At 42.6% G+C, this 23,496-nt stretch overlaps 1 protein-coding gene across 1 annotated transcript; it reads left to right on the top strand.

Annotated features, from left to right (window-relative positions):
* Nucleotides 1-17,977: 17,977 nt before the first annotated feature.
* CXCR4 (C-X-C motif chemokine receptor 4) lies at nt 17,978-23,032 on the top strand. The gene is made up of 2 exons (XM_063933717.1): nt 17,978-18,049; nt 20,487-23,032. Exons 1-2 carry the CDS (start codon nt 18,041-18,043, stop codon nt 21,555-21,557), a joined length of 1,080 nt encoding a protein of 359 aa, XP_063789787.1. The 5' UTR covers nt 17,978-18,040; the 3' UTR covers nt 21,558-23,032.
* Nucleotides 23,033-23,496: the final 464 nt, after the last annotated feature.

Raw genomic sequence — 23,496 nt, 5'->3', positions numbered from 1 at the left:
CCATTCAGTTCCAGATTTGATGTCACAAACACGCCCTGCGTTCGGCCAGCCACGCCTGCCTTTTTCAAAAACACTCCCTGAAAATGGTCAGTTGACACCGAGAAACGCACACTTCATGTCAATCACTCTGCGGTGACCAGTGCGACTGAAATGCTTCACTAGACCTTGTGTGAAAATACATGGGCCGTTGTGAAAGTATGTCGCACGTGTGCACTGCGCCGCATACGCATGCGCAGAAATGCCATTTTTTTCCTTAATCGCAGCGCAGCAAACATTTTTAGCTAGCGATCAACTCGGAATGACCCCCCATATCTCCGGAAGGATATAAATACATTAGAGAGTGTACAAAGAAGGGCAGCTAAAATGGTGCATGGCCTACATCACAAAACTTACCCGGAAAGGCTAAAAGATATTAACATGTATAGTTTGGAGGAGAGAAGGGAAAGGGGGGACGTGATAGAAACTTTCAAATATTCCAAGGGTTTTAACCGTTGGTTCAGGAGGGAAATATTCTTCAAAGGAAGAGTAGTATTAGAACTCGAGGACATACATTGAAACTGGAGGGTGGCAGGTTCAGGGGAAATTTAAGGAAAAATTACATCACAGAAAGGGTAGTGGATAAGTGGAGTAGCCTCCCATCAGAGGTGGTAGAGGCTAAGACTGTAGAGCAATTTAAACATGCTTGAATAGGCATATGAATATCCTTACAAAGAATTAAGGTTCAAAAAGGGTTGAGATTACCTAAAGGATAAAAAAAAGAGGCAGACTAGATGGGCTAAGTGGTTCTTATCTGCCGTCAAATTCTATGTTTCTATGTATATTTACTATCATAATTTGTAATAGCTAAATAATATATAAAGAAGATATATAAAGTGTGTCCTGCACTTTCATCCTTCAATTGTTCTAGCTACTGGAATATATAAAGAAAAGAACTTATCTTCAATACAGTGAAGGCTCTTTTGTGTGTTTTCAATCATATTTATACCGCTTTCAGATCGCAAATGCCGGATCACACCCGGGAAGAGAAACGTGTCCTTACCGGGTAGGATCCGGCATTTGCTCCGCTTTGCTGGCTTTCCGACTCGGCAATATACCAGGTCGGTTGCCATAACAGCGGGGGGGCGCAGCAGGGGCGGGGGTGGAGGCGGCGCTGGGAGATGAGCTCATCTCCTGCGCCGCCTTTCCCTATGCTGTGAATGGGAGCCGTGTCGCATCGATGCGGCTCCCATTCACACTGCCCCTGACTCAGTATTCAACCTGGGTATAACCCTTCTTTTATACCGGGTTGAATTACCGGGACAAGCAACCCGCTAATTCTGGCAAAGTGCTTTAACATCGCACACTGACCCGTGTCGACAAGGCAATATGCCGTGTCGATACCGGGTTATTTGTGCGATGTGAAAGGGGTATAAGATATATATTTGTTTGTGCTTCTGCATGCTTTTAGGGAGGATGGTTCACATGCTTATTTGGATTTGATGCAACTTCCCCATAACTGTCGCTATTAGGTCATTACAGCAGCACTAGCCTCATAACAACCAGTATGGGTGGAAGCACTGACGACAGCTTGGTTACTTTCATGTTCAGATTTTAAATTCAATCACCTTCCAAGTTACAAATTCCCCACCCCTGCCTCTGTTATAGCATAACAGGCTTTTGCATCCCCTTCAGCTGGCCATACACCAGACCAACCTTCCTTCATAGGTGTCAGTTACATTCAGAGCATTTAGAAAATATATTTTTGTTTGAAAAAATAATAATAATCATTTAAAAAATATATATGCAATAATTCAAGTCACTTTCATTTTGCAATTATTCGTCCACACAAACAAGAAATACATAGCATATTTGGCTACTTAAAGCTTTCTTCTCCAGGAGATGCCCAAAGAGGAAAAGAAGGTGGGCGGCAACAGGGGCAGGGGCGGGCTCATTGCATCATCAGGCCCTGCCTTCTCATGGGAAAAACAGTGTGATTGGCGAGCATTTGCACAGGGGTGGGGCTAAAGTGACACGATTAGCACCCACCCCCTCCACCAGTACTGCAGATTCCCTGTATTTATCGGAGCATTCTGTCCACTTACCAAGGAAGTGGGAAGAATGCGGGAGGGGTGCCCACTCTTCCAGGTGTGTGGGGGACTACCTGAGAAACCGTGTTTCTCCTGTAGAATTTGGGGGAGTAGGCAAGCATGATACAAAGATGAATTAATATTAAAATAAATAATACAGCACAGGCATCACAGGGGGGAAGGGGGCCAGTGGCGTAACTAGGGGTCCGCAGCCACTGCGAGCGCTTGGAGGCGCGCAGGGATGCGGGGCGCCCTAGCCACCGCCACTGATTCTGTTTTGTGAAGGAGGGACACGGAGGGCACAGCGCGCGCCTCTCATGTGTGTCCCTCCTGGGTCTCCGATGGCAGCGGCGTATCTGTTAAATGAAGTGCCCGTTCATGAGCTCTGATTGGCTCACGAACTGGCACTTCATTTGATAGACACGCCGCTGCCGCCGGAGACCCAGAGGGACACACAGGAGAGGCGCGCGCTGTGCCCTCCGTGTCCCTCCTTCCCAAAACAGCACAGCAGCGGGGGAGCCCGGGGGGGAGGGGGTGTACCTGGCACTGGGGGAGCATATTTGGCACTGGGGGTGGGGGCATATTTGGCACTGGGAGAACATATTTGGCTCTTGGGGGGGCATGTTTGGCACTGCCGGAGCATATTTGGCACTGGGGGGGCATATTTGGCACTGGGGGGTCATATTTGGCACTGGGGGAACATATTTGGCTCTTGGGGGGATGTTTGGCACTGGGGGAGCATTTTTGGCACTTGGGGGAGCATATTTGGCCCTGGGGGAGCATATTTGGCACTGGGGGAGCATACCCCCTGGTTAAAAGCACAACACCCAGCTCAAGAAATCCCTGGCAACAAGCATTACCCCCTAGCAACGAGCATGACACCCAGTGCATTAAACCCCTGCCAACGAATATTACCACCTGGCAACAAGCTTCAAACCCAGCACATGATACCTCTGGCAACAAGCATAACACCTACTGCATGAAACCCCTGGCAACGAGCATGACACCCTAAGCATGAAAACCCCTGGCACCGTGCATGGAACTAAGAGCATAGAAACCTCTGGCAACGAGCAGGTAATTTAAAAGTAATTAGAAGTCAAACTGTAGGACTTAATGTGTAATGGGCATTGCGGTGTGTGGCATAATGTATCACGGACATTGCGGTGTGTGTCATAATGTGTCACAGGCATTACGGTGTGTGACATACTATATCACGGCCATTGTGGTATGTGGTATAATGTCTCAGGGGCATTGCAGTGTGTGGCATAATGCATAATGGGCATTGCAGTGTGTGGCATAGGGTATAAGGGGCACTGCAGTATGTGTCACAGGCATTACAGTGTGTGGTATACTATATCACGGGCATTGTGGTATGTGGTATAATGTCTCAGGGTTATTGCAGTGTGTGGCATAATGTATCATGGACATTGCAGTGTGTGGCATAATGTATCACGGATATTGCGGTGTGTGGCATAATGTATCACGGACATTGCGGTGTGTGGCATAAAGTATCACGGACATTGCGGTGTGTGTCATAATGTGTCACAGGCATTGTATGTGCTATAATGTATCAGGGGCATTGCAGTGTGTAGCATAATGAATAACGGGCATTGCGATGCGTGTCATAATGTGTTATAGGCATTGTATGTGCTATAATGTATCAGGGGCATTGCAGTGTGTAACATAATGTATAACGGGCATTGCGATACCTGTCATAATGTGTCACAGTCTCTACGGTACTGGGCATTACTATACGGAGGAAAGATTACAAATAATGTAAGGGGCATTAATCAGGATTTTTTTTTTTTCCTGTGGTGCCAATGTCTGGGCGTGCAGGTTGCAAAACTGGGGCATAAGGTAGTCTTTTCCTGCAAAACCACACCCCTTTATGCAAAGCCATGCCCATTTCAGCAAGGTCACGCCCCTTCTTTGCGTGCATATTCATTGCTTTACATGCCCCCGATCTGATATAACCAGGAGGGCTTCCTGCTAGGCCACGCCCCCCTCTGCGACATTAGTGGGGACTCCCATGAGACTACACCCCTTTTTTCGTCCATTTGCGCCTCCGGGCGCTAGGGGGTACTATTGTTCGCACCACGTCACCGACCCGAGTGCCACCACTGTGTGTACGTTCTCCCTGTGTTCGCACTGGTTTCCTCCAAAAACATACTGCTGACAAACATTAACCCTAGTGTGATAGGGTCCGGGAATATACACTGTGAGCTTCACTGGGTCAGGAATTGATGTGAATTACTGACATATTCTCTGTAACTGAACTATGTAATATGTGTTTATTCAGGAATGAAACATTGATGTGGTATAACACATTCTGTATGCTCACCTTATCTACAAGCTTGCTCAGAATAAAGGATGCGTTCTATGAAAGTAACATCAGGCTGGACTCATACATGTGTATAATGAAACATTGTTACATTGTTAATGAAACATAGTACATAGCTATTTGTGTTTTATAATGGGTAAAAATGGTCCATTCTGGGGTCAATGTCAAAATATTAAAAGCATAATTACTACAATACTTTGGATAAAACATTACACAATAACATGGTGACATTATTTATACGTGTAAATATAAAGGCACGTCTTGATGACAGCGTTTGCCACAGTAATGTGGAAGTTTAGGATGTGCAGATCCTAGGAATAAAGGCATCAATCAGCCCCCAAATCCTCCATAATGCTGTAATGGGTTTCAGCAATCACTCCACCTTTAAAAGCAATTTTCTTAGCACTTCTCTTTATGGTCCCTGTTTCTTTCCTTCATTATTAAAAACTCATTATAAATCACTCTATACTGATTGCAGTCATCAGGCTGTCACTTTGGGAAAGAACAGAGATTTCATGCAATCCTACAGGCAAAACAGAGACAATTTGTATAATTTATCCCGTTCTACTGAGTATTGTGCATGGTCGTCCATACCAGGGTGATCTGTTTGATAGGATCGCTGCAGGATCATTGGACTTTAGTCATAAAATTGCAAAACACACAATCTGATCACATTTAGGTGAACATTCTCCACTGCAGACAATGATTTGCCTATCTACAATACAATACAGGGTCTATTTACTAAACCCTTGCATTGCAAAGCATTATGTATTTCTACATACAGTATAGCAGCAACAGATATTCTATGAACGAGTATGCTGCAATTTACCATGCAGGGGCACCTAAGGGCAGCTGTGTATGTGTAGGGATACTTTCCCACTAAAGATTATTAGGTAACGCAATCTCCAGATGGATATATGCAGTAGATTCAGGCTTTGTTGTCCTCATGGCCAGCTATTGAGATGAAGTAACACATGAGAAGGACAGCAAGAGAGATCACTGATTACTTAATTAAGAAAAAACAGAGTTAATGCCTTTATCCGGCAAAAAAGCTGAAGAAATAGATTATCACTGCTCCATAAATGGATACCTAAATCATATTGGATGTACACATTTGTGTCACATTATTATGACCACCTCCTACATTTGACGTCCGCAGCGTGTAGCCCATGAAGTACGTCATGTGTCATGCGCTTTCTTGGTGGGTATATAAGGTGTGCGACAGGCCCTCTTCATGCATATCACTCGTTGCTGTCATGGGTAAAAGGGGCGATTTATCCAAGTTGCAAAAAGGGATGATTATCAGCTTTCAGGTCAAGGGTGGCAGTATTTCTGAAACAGCGCAGTTTGTGAACTGTTCGCGTGCTGCTGTGGTGAAGACGTATCATGACTGGACAAATGGCACCATTGCGAATAACGGACACGGAAACTGCGGCGCACCACATGCCACTGATGTGAGAGGTGAACGTTGGCTACGAAGGTGCATGAGGGCCGACCGACACACGGCAGTGGAGCAGCTCGTCATCAAAATATACCTGTGCCAACCTACCAGCACCATATTGATTCACTCCTAGCCCGTCTAGATGATATCCGTGCTGCACACAGTGGTTACTCTATTAGCTAGTGGTCAAAATAATTGCCCCCATTTATCAAGCCTTGGAGAGTGATAAATTGCATGGTGATAAAGTACCAACCAACCAGCTCCTATGCTGTGTTTGAAAAATTATAATTTAGAGCTGGTTGGCTGATACTTTATCACCATGTTATTTATCACTCACCAAGGCTTGATAAATCTGAGCCCATGTGTATTATCACCTACAGAAGTTAAAATTTTGTTTAACAATGTCATAGAGAGTGAGTGATCAGATTAAATGGTTAGATTATAGATATTTTATGAGCTGATGTGGATTTAATTGGCAAACCTTTGCTGTTTATATCACAAACAAACAGCTGGAAATCTCACCTGGGCACATTTTGTGCACATTTGTTGTGATTTTCCCACTAATTCCCAACTACAGTAAACCAAGCTGAATTAATTATTTGGTGTTAAAAAAAACACCCGTAGTATCTAGGATTTTCAGTTCATTGATAGTAAATAGAAAAAAAGTGGAAACTCAGAATGTAGAAATCATCATACTAGCCAATGGATCAGATGGCAATGAATAAATCAAACCAATAAATACCCATTCACATTTTTATCCTTCTGTCTCGAAAAAATTAAATCTAATGACCACAATCTGAATGTTCCGTTATCATCCAAATTATTTAATAGGAGAACTTCTTGTTCACAGGACCAGAACACAGAAAATTTTGCTATGGCGCCCGACCACACCTGCCCAACCCAACAAGGCCCAGACTCTTCTAAAAATATGTGAGCCGTCACTAGAGCATTAGGAAATCTAGGCCCAGTGGGCTCTGAGGGGCCAAAATCACTGTAATCTAATTTTTTGTGTTTGGGTATATTTTTTTGACAACTAAAGACTGGAATGGGAGCTGAAAAGCAGTATCTTATTTTGGTCCTTATGGGGTCTTAATCAGATTCTGGTTGGCACATGTTCCAAATAGAGCTCTGCTCTGCCACTGTGCACACTCAGAAGAGGCCTCTGGGAAGTGGCCGGAACTGGTTTTACCTCCAGGCCCTGTCTCATTCCTACTCCTATAGTTGTATTAGTTTCTGTACTGGTTGGTCGCTTGTAGATGTTAATATTTCTATGGACCTTTGGGTTACTCTAAGCCTAATCTTTCCATAAGAAACTAGTCCCAGAGGATAAAGTAAAGTTTCACCTTGGAATATAACCATATACTACGGACGTGTCTCAACATGTTTAGTCTTTTGTCGAAATACTAATTTCCAAATATTCTGGTGGGGTTTCATACAAAGTTCTGTGTGGTTTCAGTGGAGAGCAAACAATGCGATCTGATTTCCATGTCTTTTGAAACAGACCCAGCCCTTTATTCTGCATATGAAATGTGTCTTTGCCTTGTTTACCATTCAGCTCATTGTCTGCTATTAGCTTTAATGCTAGAAATTGACATTTAGTTTTGTGTATTCCGTTATCCCAATAGGTGAGAACTCCTAAATTCCCCTTACAACTTTGTTAGTGAAACTAGAAGGCTAGATGAGGATTGCTGAAGTGAAATCTAGTCTAGACATGTTACTCTGATTTTCAGTGGGTGACAGGTTCTTGGCCCCTGTGTAACTTCAGGGGGCCAATTCAATTAGCTGCGTTAACCAGCTTTGCAAGTTAACGCGGACAGGCGAAAAAAATTTGCTATACAATAAACAGCGCAAGTTGACCCATGTTATCTTTCGATAGGATTTAATGCAGTTTTTTTTTCTTGCAGCCCCAGGGCAGGTGAGAGTGCCTTGAGTCCTACTGGACTATACAAACAAAATAATAGTAATAAATAATAAATATTATTATTATTATTATTATTATTATTATTATTATTATTATTATTATTATTATTATTAATAATATTATTATTCTAAAGGTGCATAAACACTGTGTGATATTTTAGTCAATATCGCTAATTTTCACCCTTCTGAGCGATATTGACTAAAATATCACACAGTGTGTGTGTGCCGCAAATGATGGGCGATGCGCATTCCCGGAAGTCGTTAATGACCCCCCGTGTCGGCCGCACATGCAGGTCAATGTTGGCTATGTTGGCTAAAACTGCATGTATGGACCAGCCTTTGCATGACGTCACTGAGCAATATTGTTTGCGGTATCGCTCAGTGTGTATGCACTATGGGGGTCATTCCGAGTTGATCGCTAGCTGCCGTTGTTCGCTACATAGCGATCAGTGAAAAAAAGCTAATCTGCGCATGCGTATACACCAGAATGCGCACACGCGACGTACGGGTACAAAGCATCATGATTTTGCACAGGTTTTAGTGAAGCTTTCAGTCGCACGGCCGAACGCAGGAAAATTGACAGGAAGGGGGCGTTTCTGGGTGGCAACCGACCGTTTTCAGGGAGTGCTTAGAAAAACGCAGGTGTGTCGGGAAAAACGCGGGCATGGCTGGGCGAATGCTGGGCGGGTGTGTGACGTCAAAAGCCGTCCCTCCATCATTAGAATCAACGCACATGAAGAGTAACTACAGGGCTGGTCTTGTTTTGCACAAAATGATTTTGCAGGCGCTCTGCTGCACAAGCGTTTGCACTTCTGCAAAGCGAAAACACACTCCCCAGTGGGTGGTGACAATGCATTTGCATGGCTGCTAAAAGTAGCCAGCGAGCGATCAACTCGGAATGAGGGCCTATGTCGGGTGGCCCAGGAGGGAAGGGAACACACTGTGCGATATCACTTATGGAGCATTTCTGGCGACCGTGGCATTATCCCGGCTAATTGGATACAATCCCTTATTGATAATAATAAATGTTTTGAACAATTGCTACTTTAAGGTAAAAATGTTGTAACTTGCTTCAGAACCCAAGACGCAAAGCCCCCATCCCACCCCATCCCCTTGTGATTAAATAGGCACTTATAAGTTTTACAGTACATGTCATTTTTGGGGTAATGTTATATGGATAAGAAAGGGGTTTTTTTTAACCTTGCAGGCGTGAGTTACAGGTGTTTTTAACACTTAATAAGTGGCTTCAAATTACACAAAAATAAATTTATTGGCATTGTTATGCTCCCCAAATTAAACTAGAGCATTTATTTTCTGGAAAAAGCTTGTTTTCTATAATTTTTTCACTTTTATTTAAAAAAAAAAAAAAAAGCAGCCATTTCATATCCTTAAAAAGTCCCAAATAATGTTTTGGGGTTTTTTGCCCACTAATAGACGTCTGTCCTATTTTCCAATATAATGGCACTATTTGGGGTTACAGGATGATTTCCCTAATTTTCCCCACACTTAACATGACTATTAACATCCAAAATTACCACACAAGTCATTTTTCCAATTGAATTTGCGCAAGCGTAGGGCTCGCTCTGCATGTACGGACGCAGGTCATGCGACACAGGACGCAGTCTAGCATAAGACTGTGAGTGATTGACAGCCCCGATGTCGTCTGGGGGGCGGAGAGAGGGCATGGATCTCCATTGCAGGATGGAGATTTCCTGGCCGCTGTGATGGGCGGCTTGTGCAGCACCATGTGTGCCATAAGCCGCCCAATGGTGGCTGACTGATCCGATGCTGTGTCCTTGAATGCAGGTCAGATCACTACTGCAGCAGGAAGCATCTGCCTGTAATAGACACCTCCTGCTGGATCACCATACAGTGCTATCACTGCTGCTACCAAGGAAGTGATAGCAACTCCGGCCACATCTCAATTAGGCTCACTATGCAGAGACACCTACATCTGTAATGAGATGCGTCCTGCAATTTTCAGCTCATGTATAAATGTAGCTCATTATAGAGCTTGAATCATTCAGGAGGAACCTATTAGCAGAAAGTGTTATAAATTTCAACTGTAAAAGTGCCATTAATGTCTATATTCTTCTTTTACTCAGAATCTGAGCAACAGAAGCACGATGAGTGATTATACGTGGAGTGAAGACGTATGGTGCATGATTGAGACAAACTGTGTGTGTGTGCGTGCGTGACAGGTGGATGTTAATGCTGCATTCCTGGCATAGTGGAAGCATGGTGCTGGCCATATCATGTAACACAACTGTAACACTATACACTGTACCATACTGAATCTGAGCAGGCTGCTTACATTGCTGAAACTTCACAGATTAACAATTTATAGTCTAAATCAGAAATATCATTTCGCTATTATCACCATCTCATTATCATTCCCATGTTGGGGAAACAGGAAGAGAAAAGTTGGATGGACGAGGAGTTTGAGAATTGATCATTGGGAAATAAAAACAAATTCACTAGAACCAGTACCACTGATGAGGCATGGGCCCTCATTCCGAGTTGATCGCTCGCTAGCTGCTTTTAGCAGCCGTGCAAATGCATAGTCGCCGCCCACGGGGGAGTGTATTTTCGCTTTGCAGGAGTGCGAACGCCTGTGCAGCCAAGCGGCAGCAAACACATTTTGTGCAGAACAAGACCAGCCCTGTAGTTACTTATTCTGTGTGATGATTGCTGCGACGAATGACACAGTAATGACGTCAGATACCTGCCCAGCAGATGCCTGGCCACGCTTGCGTTATTCCAAACACTCCCAGAAAACGGTCAGTTGACACCCAGACTCCCACTTCTTGCCAATCTACTTGCGTCCGCCAATGCGACTCAAAGCGTCGCTCGAACCTGTGCAAAACCATGATGCTCTTTGTACCCCACGCCACGCGTGTGCATTGCGGTGCATACGCATGCGCAGTTTTGCCATTTTTTTAAATGATCGCTACGCAGCGAACAACGGCAGCTAGCGATCAACTCGGAATGAGGGTCATGAAGCACAAAGCAATGCCAGGCAATGAAAATTGGCAATATATTTTTTTAGCTAAATATTAGTGATCCCACACAAGTTATTTAAGTATAAAATAAATTTCTCCTGTAATAATGTTTGCCGTTTGATTATACTTTAATGCATTTGTTTGTCCTTTGTGTTATTTTTCAACACACCGGAGTGTCATGTGATTATTGAGTTTTCAGGACCCACTTAATATCCAAGACAATCATTCGCCACCAGGAAAATAAATTCACTTAGATCCCGGGTTATCTCATGCCTAATGCAGGAAATTTACTTAATCCAACAAAAGCTGAGTGACTGGAGTGAGGCTGCTGATGATTTTATCATTACTGGAGAATAAGTTAATGATTGGGGGACTGGTAAGACAAACACAGCACACAATAGAGGATGTTCCCTGTAGTGTCCTTGAGTTAAAATACAGACCCTCATTTATGTAGACCTGTGCTGCTTCTTTGTGAGGGCAATTGGACTTGTCCTCCTGGTGGATTTCCAGGTGTGTGCCCACTTACTGGTCAAAGGAATAACTCCATGCATATCTCCTAATGGTCCTGCTTTAGGTGGGACAGACACAATTTAAGGGGCCTTACACGACCATGGTGGTCATTCCGAGTTGATCGCTAGCTGCACTTGTTCGCAGCGCAGCGATCAGGCTAAAAAACGGCAGTTCTGCGCATATGTATGCAGCGCAATGCGCACGCGCAACTTACTTTCACAACTGCCAATGTAGTTTTACACAAGGTCTAGCGATGCTTTTCAGTAACACTGCTCGTTTCAGAGTGATTGACATGAAGTGGGCGTTTCTGGGTGTCAACTGACCGTTTTCAGGGAGTGTTCGGAAAAACACAGGCGTGCCAGAAAAAATGCAGGCGTGGCTGGGAGAACGCAGGGCATGTTTGTGACGTTAAAACAGGAACTGAACAGTCTGAAGTCATCGCAAGCGCCTAACACCCGCCGCGGCACTTTTAAACCCCCTTCTCCCGAGTGCCCAGCTCGGGGGGCGGGGTTTCGTGGAATGACGCGATTGCGTCGTGACGTCACGGCGCAAACGCGTCATTCCACGAAACCCCGCCGGAGGAGGGAGAAGGGGGAGCCGCGCAGACGAGGAGGGAGAGGCGGCTGAAGAGCGGCGAGAACCGCTTCAAATGTAAGTCAGCCCCTCTCCCTTCCTCTCTCTCTCTCTCTCTCTCTCTCTCTCCCTCCACCACCTGCCGCAATGTGTAAAATGGGGACCTGTGCCTGCCGCAATGTGTAAAATGGGGACACTTGCCAGCGTACTGTGTAAAATGGGGACCTGTGCCTGCCGCAATGTGCAAAATGGGGACACTTGCCAGCGTACTGTGTAAAATGGGGACCTGTGCCTGCCGCAATGTGTAAAATGGGGACACTTTTTCCTGCCGCAATGTGTAAAATGGTGACACTTTTTCCTGCCGCAATGTGTAAAATGGGGACACTTTTTCCTGCCGCAATGTGTAAAATGGGGACACTTGCCAGCGTACTGTGTAAAATGGGGACACGTGCCTGCCGCAATGTGTAAAATGGGGACACTTGCCAGCGTACTGTGTAAAATGGGGACACGTGCCTGCCGCAATGTGTAAAATGGGGACACTTTTTCCTGCCGCAATGTGTAAAATGGGGACACCTGTCTGCCGCAATGTGTAAAATGGGGTCATCTGTCTGCCGCAATGTGTAAAATGGGGACACTTTTTCCTGCCGCAATGTGTAAAATGGGGACACCAGTCTGCCGCAATGTGTAAAATGGGGTCACCTGTCTGCCGCAATGTGTAAAATGGGGAATGGGGACACTTGCCTGTCGTACTGTGTAAAATGGGGACACTTTTTCCTGGATATGAAATTTATGTTAGAAAAGGCAATTTTTCAGGTAAAAAAGTTCTGAAAGAGATATATATATATATATATATATATATATATATATATATATAATATTTTTATTCATTTATTTTAATTTTTTTTATTTATTATTTTTATTTATTTATTGTAAAATATATTTTTTTGTGGGGGGGGGGGGGGGGTCAAATGACTACCTTGCCCCGGGTGACAAAAATCCTAGTTTCGGCCCTGGTGTAAGGGTAAATAACTCAGGGCAGTTGAAGAGCCTTTTGAGAAATGCAATGTTACCCTGAGCTGTTGACAGCATGATTTTAAGATTGGAAGGGACCCATCTGCAGGATCTGTGCAGGCCCCTCCTTTCTGCAGCGCAGTAGACTCTGGTATTGTACTCTGTATGAACACGGCATGTTCCCAGTGACTTCTCTACTGCACCATGCTGTCGGAACTACGGAAAGGTGAGTATAATTATATGGGTGCAAGGTGTGCGGTGTAGCCCCCCCTGGACATGGGGGCCCGTGTGCACAGCACACCCTGTACCCATTACAGATAGGCCAATGACTGTACAATTGTACTCATAGTGGTTTTCACAAACATACAGTAAACTTCCATTGTCCAAAATCAATTTGGCAATTGTTAGTCCAGTTCCTGCATACAGTACATGACAGAGATCAGTAGTTTAGTATTGCTGCTGCTATAGCCGTCACCTCCTGGTCTGGTCTTTGTGTGCTAATACTAGTGTGTTTTGTAAACAACAGGGCTCTATCTGGTTTGGTATAGCAGCTTGGGGTGATGTGCATTAATTGCTCTGATAGGTAATACACTGAGAGGACGAAATCCAGGATCTCTGTCGAGCTGCACTAATCAGATTTGTCTGGATTTCTTATGTTCATTAGGTGATGTAAATTCATAGAGTTTCACATCTACTGGAAACAGGGAAGGGCAATGACCTATATCCTGTAATAGACTATAAACAGCAATATCCCACAAAAGAAGAAATAAACGGGAAACAATTAAAATACAGCTAGTTGGGATTCCGGCGGTCACAATGTCGACATTGGAATCCTGACAGGCGGTGAAATGCCGCCGCTGGAATACCGGCGACACAGGCTATTCTCCCTCTGTGGGTGTCCACAACACCCATAGGGAGAATATAACCTGTGGCGGGCAGAGTGAGCAACCGTGCCCACAGCGTGGCGAGTGCAGCAAGCTCACAAGGAACTTTCTAGCGTTCGCCCCGCTGGCGGCATACTGATGGCCGGGATGCTACTGTCGGTATACTGACAGCCGTAATCCCGGCCACCGGTAATTTATACTGTACCCAAAATAAACACCCCATAAAAGCAACAGAGATTGCCCTAAAAATCTTTTTTTAAATTGCATTTTATTTTACTCAAGGAATCATTAAATTAGCCAAAGCTATGCACTTTTGTATTGCTGATATAATATATAGCAGAGGTAGGAAACCCAGTGCCTCTCCAGATGATGTGGAACTACAAGTGAAAGCATGCCCTTCCCTACATACTCAGACAATTGCAGAGCCAACTGTACCTCACCCATTAATAATAATACAACAAAAGCACAAACAAGCAAATGCCCACTGTAACAAAAGCTAGCAATTGTTTTTCTTCCAGCTCTCATTATCCAGAACTGATGGGAGTAGCTCAGCAAAGGTTCCATATACATAACACCTGCTGGGGGTATCTCCAGTATCTACCATTTTTATCACAGTTTCGATTTATATCTTGATTCCAAGGTGTATCATTATCAATACAGGATAATTATAATCATTAAAGATAATTACTAGATAATGGCTGCTTCTCTATAATTTCAGAAGCAGAAACCATATGCGACACAGACATAAAAATTATTATTGTTAATACTATTTTTTAAAATTCTTAAATGAGTTTCACAGCAGTATCACTCATACAGAATGAACCATTGGTCCATTGATAGATAGTGAATTATTCAAGTGATAATGGCCATCAAGTATAGTGTAAAGGGGGGTACACACTAAAGAGATGTGTGCTGATCAATCTATCACAGACCGCTCAGCACACATCTCTCCTCCCACTCAGCACAGCGCGATGTGTGCTAAATGAGAGGGGGGGGGGGGGGTCACTCACTTCACACAGCGCTGAAGTGAGCAACCTGCTAGACTGAGCCTGCATGCAGGCTACATCTAGCACCGGCGATAGGGGGCGCTGGGGGGAATACACTCGAGAGATCCGTGCTTAAATTCTAAGCAAACTAGTCAGATTGCTTAAGGGCCGTATTCACAGGCCGATTTGGTGAGAGATGTGTGCTGAGCGGTTCGCTCAGCACACATCTCTTCCCCCGCTCAGCACAGCGCGATGTGTGCTGAGTGTGCGGGGGGAGACGGCGGGGGGGGGGGGGCGGGTGAAGTGAGCGACCTGCTAGATTGACCTGCATGCAGGCCAATCTAGCACCAGCAATAGCGCTGTGAGGGGTACACACAGAGTGATCGCTGCTTAAAATCTAAGCAATCTAGTCAGATTGCTTAGATTTTAAGCAGCGATCGCTCCGTGAGTACCCCCCTTTAAACTTTAAGCACGGATCTCACCATGTGTACCCCCCTTTAGCCTTTAAAATATTACATTTAACAATATTGTGTAGATTAGGTTAATATATAATTCAAATGTAATTACAACAAAAAACTAAATCAGTCAATCACACATAGCGAATTATATATAAATATTATATCCATTTGGGTTGTCAAGGTTCAGTCATGCAATAGAAGGGTGTGATTCAAAGCTCTAGGTGTATACATTGCTCTCAGTAGGGTAATAACTCCCCTCCTTAATGTGACCGTGGCAGCATGTTTCACTCCCTACAGTACTAGACCCCTGAGTGGTCTTGGCAGGTTATTAACATTCTAGCAAATTAGTCCAATTGTTATAAGGCATCAATGCAGGACAAAGTGTTTAAGCACTTAAGACATTTATCTCACACTGACCCTTTACGCTAAGGGGGATTTATCACTACCCTACTCCTAATATTAACAGAATGATAAAGCGGTGCACACTGGGAATTAACAGTTAAATCTGAATCTGAGGACATGGGAAACTGGGAGGTAGCAGAAACAATAAAAGGTTTATTGCTGATTTGTGACCTACAGCTTTGGTGCACCCTCAGCATCTGCCTTCCCTGCCTTATCCTAGTCTCAGGCAATTGCCAGGGTATATTCATGTTTAGGATAATCAAACCCAGCAGCCAGAACCAAAATACTAATATTGCCAGAGACTCTTACTGCAAATCTGGAGGTACCCAAGTGAGGCTGTTTCATTTGGAGCTAGACCAGGGGCAAAGGATCTGTGTGGGGGGATCTGGTCAGGAGACTTCATCACAACACACTGTGCATACCTGGTTCCTCTACAGGGTTATGGATCAATGGGTCCACCTGACTTAAGTCGACAGTCAATAGGTCGACCACTATTGGTCTTCATTGACATGGTCGACACATAAATAAAGTCAACACATAAACAGGTCGACATTACTTTCTATACTTTTTTGGTGTCGTTTTTTGTGTAACATGACCAGGAAATCCAATTGGTGCACAGCGTCCCCTTGTATGGCTTGCTTCGCTCGCCATGCTGCGGGCAAGGTATTCCCAAGTGTAGTCTACGTGGATGGTAAAGTATGAAAAAGTTAAAAATATATATATTTTAAAACAGACATGTCGACCTTTTCATGTGTCAACCTGTCCCGTGTCGACAATTTTTATGTGTCAACCTTTTTCATGTGTCTACCATGTCAATGTTGACCAACAGTGGTCAACTGACTGTCAACCTAATTATTGTCAACCTACAATCCAGATACCCTCTACAGAAGCCTGGGCATCCTGCACCCCCGATACCCTCGGGTGAGGTGGACACTGACCTGTCCTGTACAGTTATTGATAACAAAACAACGGATTTGAATTCCAGCACAGGTGTCACAAAACAAAAGCCCTCACACTGTCACTTTTCACACAAAATAGCTTCAGCTTCAGGTGGCTGTTATGTTAAGTGCACAGACAGTGGCAACAATATTAAATTAAAATGTTACAATAGTTATCCAGCACTATGATATATGTGGTAGTTACATGACTAAAACTTAATACCAAGTGCTACAGTGAACCATATCCATGCTTCCCAGTGGCAAAAACCTTATTCATTTACTTACAAAAGATGAGACCTTAAGGCATTTAAGGGGGACATTTACTAAGCAGTGATAAGAGTGGAGAAGTTGCCCCATCAACAAATCAGCAGCTCTGCATAATTTTATAATATGTAAATTATAGATGTTACTTCAGTGCTGATTGGTTGCCATTGGCAACTTCTTCACCGGCTCACTTCTCTGCTCTTATCACTACTTAGCAAATGTCCCCCTAAGTACAGAAAATAATAGCAGTTTGCGTTCCAGCAGTATTTGCATGTGCGTTTCTAGTACAAATAGACATTTTATAGCTGCAGCCTAATTAAATAACACACAGGGGAGGGGGATCTGAGCATAGTCGGAGGTTATATAGAGACAATAGCTGATTTTTACCTAATGCGTGTGAGCCTTTATAGGGTTGGTGTATAATCTACAATAAACAGCCTACCTTGTAATTTATATTTGTATCTTTCTGTCTTAGATTTTCACATCAGGTGTTTACTTGAACTGTGATCTGTCTATAATAGTGAACGGAGATATGTCTATAATAGTGAACTGAGATATGTATATAATAGTGAATGTAGATATTGTGTGTCTATAATAGTGAACTGAGATATGTCTATAAAAGTACACTAATTTTGGTAATATAAATAAATTCTTGTAAATGGTATCTGATGAATTGTGATGTTACCAGAAGGAGTTCAGTATTTTCATTGTATTCACAAATTACACACATACACAAATATGCAGTCGTGACTTTTTCAATCTTCACATGTAAAAAAAAATTCACCTGTCTGAAGTATTAAAATGAATAAGTTACATTTAGAGCTGTGTACTTGAACTGCAGAATGTAGCTAGAAATGTATGGCTTTGTTACATACACTCAGCAGCAATGGAACAATAAGCGTGCCCTGCCTAAGTGCCACATAGAAATTGACTGGCAGTCTCTTTAAGGTACATGTTGTTGAGTGTTATTTGGTATCTGATGTTTTTTGCAGATGCGTATCTTAAAACAAAAAAAAGTCTCCCCTTTTTTGCCAGCTGCAGGATAAACAACAGGAGGTAGTGTGACAGTAAAATTAGCAGCTATTGTATGTAAGAAGGCTCAGGACATTGGACGGGAGGCAGATGGGTGGGTACTTATATATAGCTCTGCAGCATGCAGCTTACACTCAGTTCATTCTCAGCAGCACGCTGAATAACTGTTGCCTATAAGATCCTTCCTAAACGCTGAAGGATTTATCTCAGACATGGAATACGTAAGTACTGAAGTTTTTACATGCGGTTGCTCATTCACTCTGATGCCATTTGGGAGCGTGCAATGATAGGCACATTGGTTAAGCAGTGATGGTTTTGATGCAATTTTAATTGTGATCATGATTTTCGTGTCAGTTTCTAGACCAGATGTTGGTTTAGTTTTGGAATGTATGAGATACATAACTAGAACTTGTTCCAGATTGTGCTCTAAAAGTTTATCATGGACTGTAGTAATGTCTGATGCATAATGATCAATGATCTCATGCGTTAATGGGATTTTTAAAGTAAATATAAGAGAACATTATTATTATTAACATATTTTTGGTAGTTATCCGCGCGTGCTTGTGATATACTCAGTCTAGTATTTGCGGTGCACCTACTGGGTGTCTTAATTATACAAAGTATTTGACTTTCCATCTGTTGTTAAACTACATGTCCCAGCAGTACCCATCAATAGGACACGTTGGAACTTGTAGTGCCACCAGACACACAGGGTGCCCAAACTTGGAATAGGAGGTGTTTGCTGATATAAAGTGTGTGCCACTGGCTATACCTTATGCTGCTATGTTTTTCAGTGTACTTTGTTCTGGTATGGGGCAGTGGATGTGTGAGTGCCAGGTACACTGCATGGGCTATCAGCAAATGATGGCCAGCTATATACACTGTAACTTCTAAGATGCTGGTTGGATATATATCCAGGGGAGATCTTGTTTTGTTATTGCCAAATATCAGCTATAATTCTGTTTTGTTTCTGTCCAAATGGAGTTTTATAAATGTAGCTGATTTCAGTTTCTCCTATAGCTGTGGAAAAAAGAGATGAGAGGTTTAAAAAGCCCCTGGTACTGTATATGTATTCTGCGCTGAGAACTGAGTTCTATGCATGTGGACTGTAAGTTACATTACTTGCCTTTTGGAAAGCACCAAGCAGTTTAAAGACAGAGCTCAGCATATTCAGTGTCATTGAGTTGCAGAGTTTTAAAGAATCTGTACTATACAGTAAATGATGTTTGGTTATAGCTGGTTCTCAGGGAGATGCTGAGAGTTACAGCTACAGTGAATTGTTACAATAGAAAACCATTCAGATAGTGCAAGGCAGCAGTGCTATTACAGTTAGTGCAAACATTTATTATATTGCTAGTGTAATCCTATTGTCCTATCATGGTCAGTGCCACTTTTCCCATTATACATTTTCTATGTTGCTTTTTAAGTGGTTTTAAAAATCCCGCTCCCTTTTATGTTGCTGCCCTAGAACCGTTGGATGTGTGTAATCCACTTCCCTTTACAGGTATTTGCTGCTGTGTAACACAAGCTTACTACAGCATTCAGGAAATTGTGCAAAAATAAAACAGATATGATCCACAACTAGAGGGCACCAGTTCACTCCCATTATAAGTTATTAGTGCAATGCCACACCTGTCACTTTAGCTACAGATATATCACTTATAGTGTAATAATCACTAATGGGATATTGTGAATGCAGGGTAATCCTATCAAAGGGCTCACACACAGGGGATATAATTTAAAGACTGTTCTACATTTCTAATGAATGTGCTTTCTTTCTGATTTTCCAAATATAATGTTAGCAGTTGGACCTGTACACACTTTACATTCATTTCGCCATTGTCTCCAGCATATAGTGAGTTAATGCTCATTACATTGTAATAGGAGTTCTGTGTAAATGCAGAATGAGAACATAATACACCATGCTGCAAGGAATCATTGAGGCACAATAAGGAACTCGCTACTAGCATACTACACCTTTACGCAGCGTTGTTTTTCAGTTCCCTGACGTATAAGCTTGAATTCTCCCTGTGTGGTTTGAATCGTGTGAGTTGTGTAAGCCCAATAAAACTTTTACCAGCTGTTGTTGAACTACAACTCTCATAATGCTCTGCCTGGTGCTTTTCTTTTGTTCTCCCTCCCTGGGTTTTGCGCAAGGCTGTGTGTCTGGAGTGTTCTTACAGCCTGCGTGTAGCTTGTGCTCTGTGTTTCTATAGTTTAGCTTGTGTCTTGTTATCTGTCACTCAGCATCTGCCAGCTGAAGGTTAAATAGGGATTTGTTTGCATTTGGATTTTTGGACAAAACCTTTCAACTATAATATTTGCATGTCTTTCTATAACACAAGTACTCCCAACTGATGAAATGAGAAACATATTGTAGGTAGGGTAATGTTTGCGAGTCAAAGCACAGATGGTCTGTAACAATATAGCACAACTCTATCAGAAGCTAATGTTCATGTCTTCATACCTAGACCTTTCTTGATCACCTGTGATATTGGGGGAGTGGTAGTCCATTCTGGCTAGTTATTTTCTAATTCCTTATATACAAACCACTTGAATTACAGTTCATTGGCCATGTATTCTGCATACATGGTTTTAATGTATTTTGGATGAAGAGTTTGTACTGAAAGCTAACTCATTTTTGTTTTGTCTTCACAGTTCTCTGGATCAATTGAAATAAATGTGACAGAAGAAAACAGCACCTATGTAAATGAGCTGGATGGTGATTTTGATTTGCAGGGCCCATGCTACGCAGAAGAGAACAATGACTTCAATCGAATCTTTCTGCCCACCATCTACTCATTCATCTTTCTGCTTGGAATAATTGGCAATGGATTGGTGGTGTTGGTCATGGGCTATCAAAAGAAATCCAGAACTATGACTGACAAGTACAGACTGCATCTCTCAGTTGCTGACCTCTTGTTTGTCTTTACACTTCCATTTTGGTCTGTGGATGCTGCTATTGGTTGGTACTTCAAGGAATTTTTGTGCAAAGCCATCCATGTCATTTACACAGTCAACTTGTATAGCAGTGTCTTGATCTTGGCGTTTATCAGTCTGGACCGATACTTGGCAATTGTTCATGCCACCAATAGCCAGGGGTCCAGGAAACTTTTAGCTGAAAAAATTGTGTATGCTGGAGTGTGGCTTCCAGCTATATTGTTAACTGTGCCCGACGTAGTGTTTTCCAGTGTGACTGATGTAGGAGATTCCTACGTATGTGACCGTATCTATCCATTTGAGGACAGGGATAACTGGACCATTGGATTCCGTTTTCTCCACATCACAGTTGGTCTTCTGTTGCCTGGACTCATCATATTAACTTGCTACTGTGTCATCATTTCAAAGTTGTCACACTCAAAAGGTCATCAAAAACGCAAAGCCTTGAAGACCACTGTCATTCTCATCTTGGCTTTCTTTGCCTGTTGGCTCCCTTATTACATCTGTCTCACTATAGATACTTTTGCTTTACTTGGAGTCATCAAGTTAGATTGCAGCCTGGATAACACCATCCACAAGTGGATCTCCATCACGGAAGCCCTAGCCTTTTTCCACTGCTGCCTCAACCCAATCTTGTACGCTTTCCTCGGAGCCAAATTTAAGACATCTGCCCAGAACGCCCTGACATCTGTCAGCAGAGGATCTAGTTTGAAAATACTGTCAAAAAAGCGTGCTGGGCTCTCATCCGTCTCCACAGAGTCAGAGTCCTCTAGTTTCCACTCAAGCTAACAGTGCCTGATGGCAAAGGACTTCTATTTCAAAACACAGACTGATAATTGTATATAAACTTCATATTCCTTAAGGAATTTTATTGACTTTTCTTATTGACTGCCAGATTCCAATGCCTTATTTATATAAATATTTTCTTTTTTCTATTTCTTTATTGTAGGCAGGCCCTATGGACTGTTGATTGGTTCTCAATAAACTTGTTACATTTGTCCATTGTGTGCCAACTTTGACATCTCTGTCAAGGGACCTTCCCAGCTTTTCATTTATGTGACACTCAGTTTCCAGAACAATAACTCAGTGGTAGGGTATACATTTAATTTTCCGGCTGTCAGGATCCCCGGCGGTCAATATACCGACGCCGTAATTTCCGACAGCTGGCATTACCAGAAGCCGGAATACCGATGCAACAGGACTATTAACACTCGTGGGTATCAACGACACCCATAGAGTGGGAATAGAACCAGGAAATCATACTGAACCCAGTGGTAGTTACAGAAGACAAAGGACAGACGTGCATGTATCCCATGCATGGGTAATGTGTGACATTTCCACAAAATGTGTATAGAGCGGTCTGATCTACTATTTATTCTGCAGTTTTGAATGTGTATATAGGAAAAAGACACGAATGACGTAGTACAGGGGAGAACTAATTACTTATGTTGTTTAAATGGGGGTATAATGCATTTGTTGGATTGTACAGTACATTGGCAAAATGAGTCATGTAGATTATGCTTTATGTTATATATATAGCATGATAAATAATATGAAAAGTATGTATTGCAATGGAAAATAGCTTTGAGGTCAGTAATTAGATTCATTCTAATGATGCAGATAGCAAGTGCTGTATAATAACAGATTAAAATGACACATTATTTGACATAACTCAACGTAAATACATAGATCTCAGGATCTGCAACACTAGACCAATTTGGTGTCCAATCTCTTAATCAGTAAAATCAATTCCAAAAACTATATTGACACCAAAAAGTAATATGACCCTCTGACCCCCAACCTCAACCCCCCCCCCCCCCCCCCTCCCCTCCCCACCTAGGCATACGCTAACCTTTTATTAGGGGTTTTAATTACACTTCAGGTGCTGTTTACTACTGTTAGGGCAAACTTACAGAGTGACATGTAGCAGCCAATCACTTAACTGTTACCTTCTGTTATCAGTCTATTGAAGGGTAGACAAATGCGAGAAGGCTTCTGATTGTTGCTGTTCTTGAATATACTCCCAAATGTTTTGTCTAGATTCAACTTAAATTCATTATTGATGTAAGAAAAGTGTAATTGTTGAAGACTACTCTGGACCTTCTGTGTAAGTGTTGCGTGTGACTGCACTTATTGAATGTCATATGTTTATACAGTATGTCTACTTAGCATAGAATACGTGTCCAATTCAGTATTGCCATCCTTACAAGTCATATACTGAACAATGTACATAATGTTTGTTAATAAAATCATAAGAAATTAAATCATGATTGTACTGTTTTATTGTAATAGCAAATTGGATTTTTTTGCTTGTAAGTGTGAGGTTATTGCTAAAATACAAGATCATTCTGTGACATTATTCACAAAACACATATAGGGAAGACTTAAATTGTCCATGGTAATGTTTTTATAGGGGGGCAGGGTAAAAATGGGACTTTACCATGATTTTTTTTTTCCAGGCAATCCAGTTAAACTCCCTTTTACCGCCCGAAAAATTACCTGTTTTCGGGTGAAAACACCTAGGATCCATGAGAAGTTCATGAAAACTAGCTACAATCACAAAAAACAAGGCACTTATTGGGATCCTGAAAAAAAATCCCGGTTAAGTGACACCACCGGGCTGCCTTTTGGGCTAATTGGATGAATTGAATTCCCCCATAAGTTTTCTACAGATGAAGCCTTGTGATATTTATCATTTGATGACATATGTAATTTTCCTTTGTACTTC

The sequence above is a fragment of the Pseudophryne corroboree genome, chromosome 7 (genome assembly GCF_028390025.1).
Source record: "Pseudophryne corroboree isolate aPseCor3 chromosome 7, aPseCor3.hap2, whole genome shotgun sequence".
Classification (NCBI taxonomy): domain Eukaryota; kingdom Metazoa; phylum Chordata; class Amphibia; order Anura; family Myobatrachidae; genus Pseudophryne; species Pseudophryne corroboree.
This window is presented reverse-complemented; position numbering and strand designations above follow the sequence as displayed.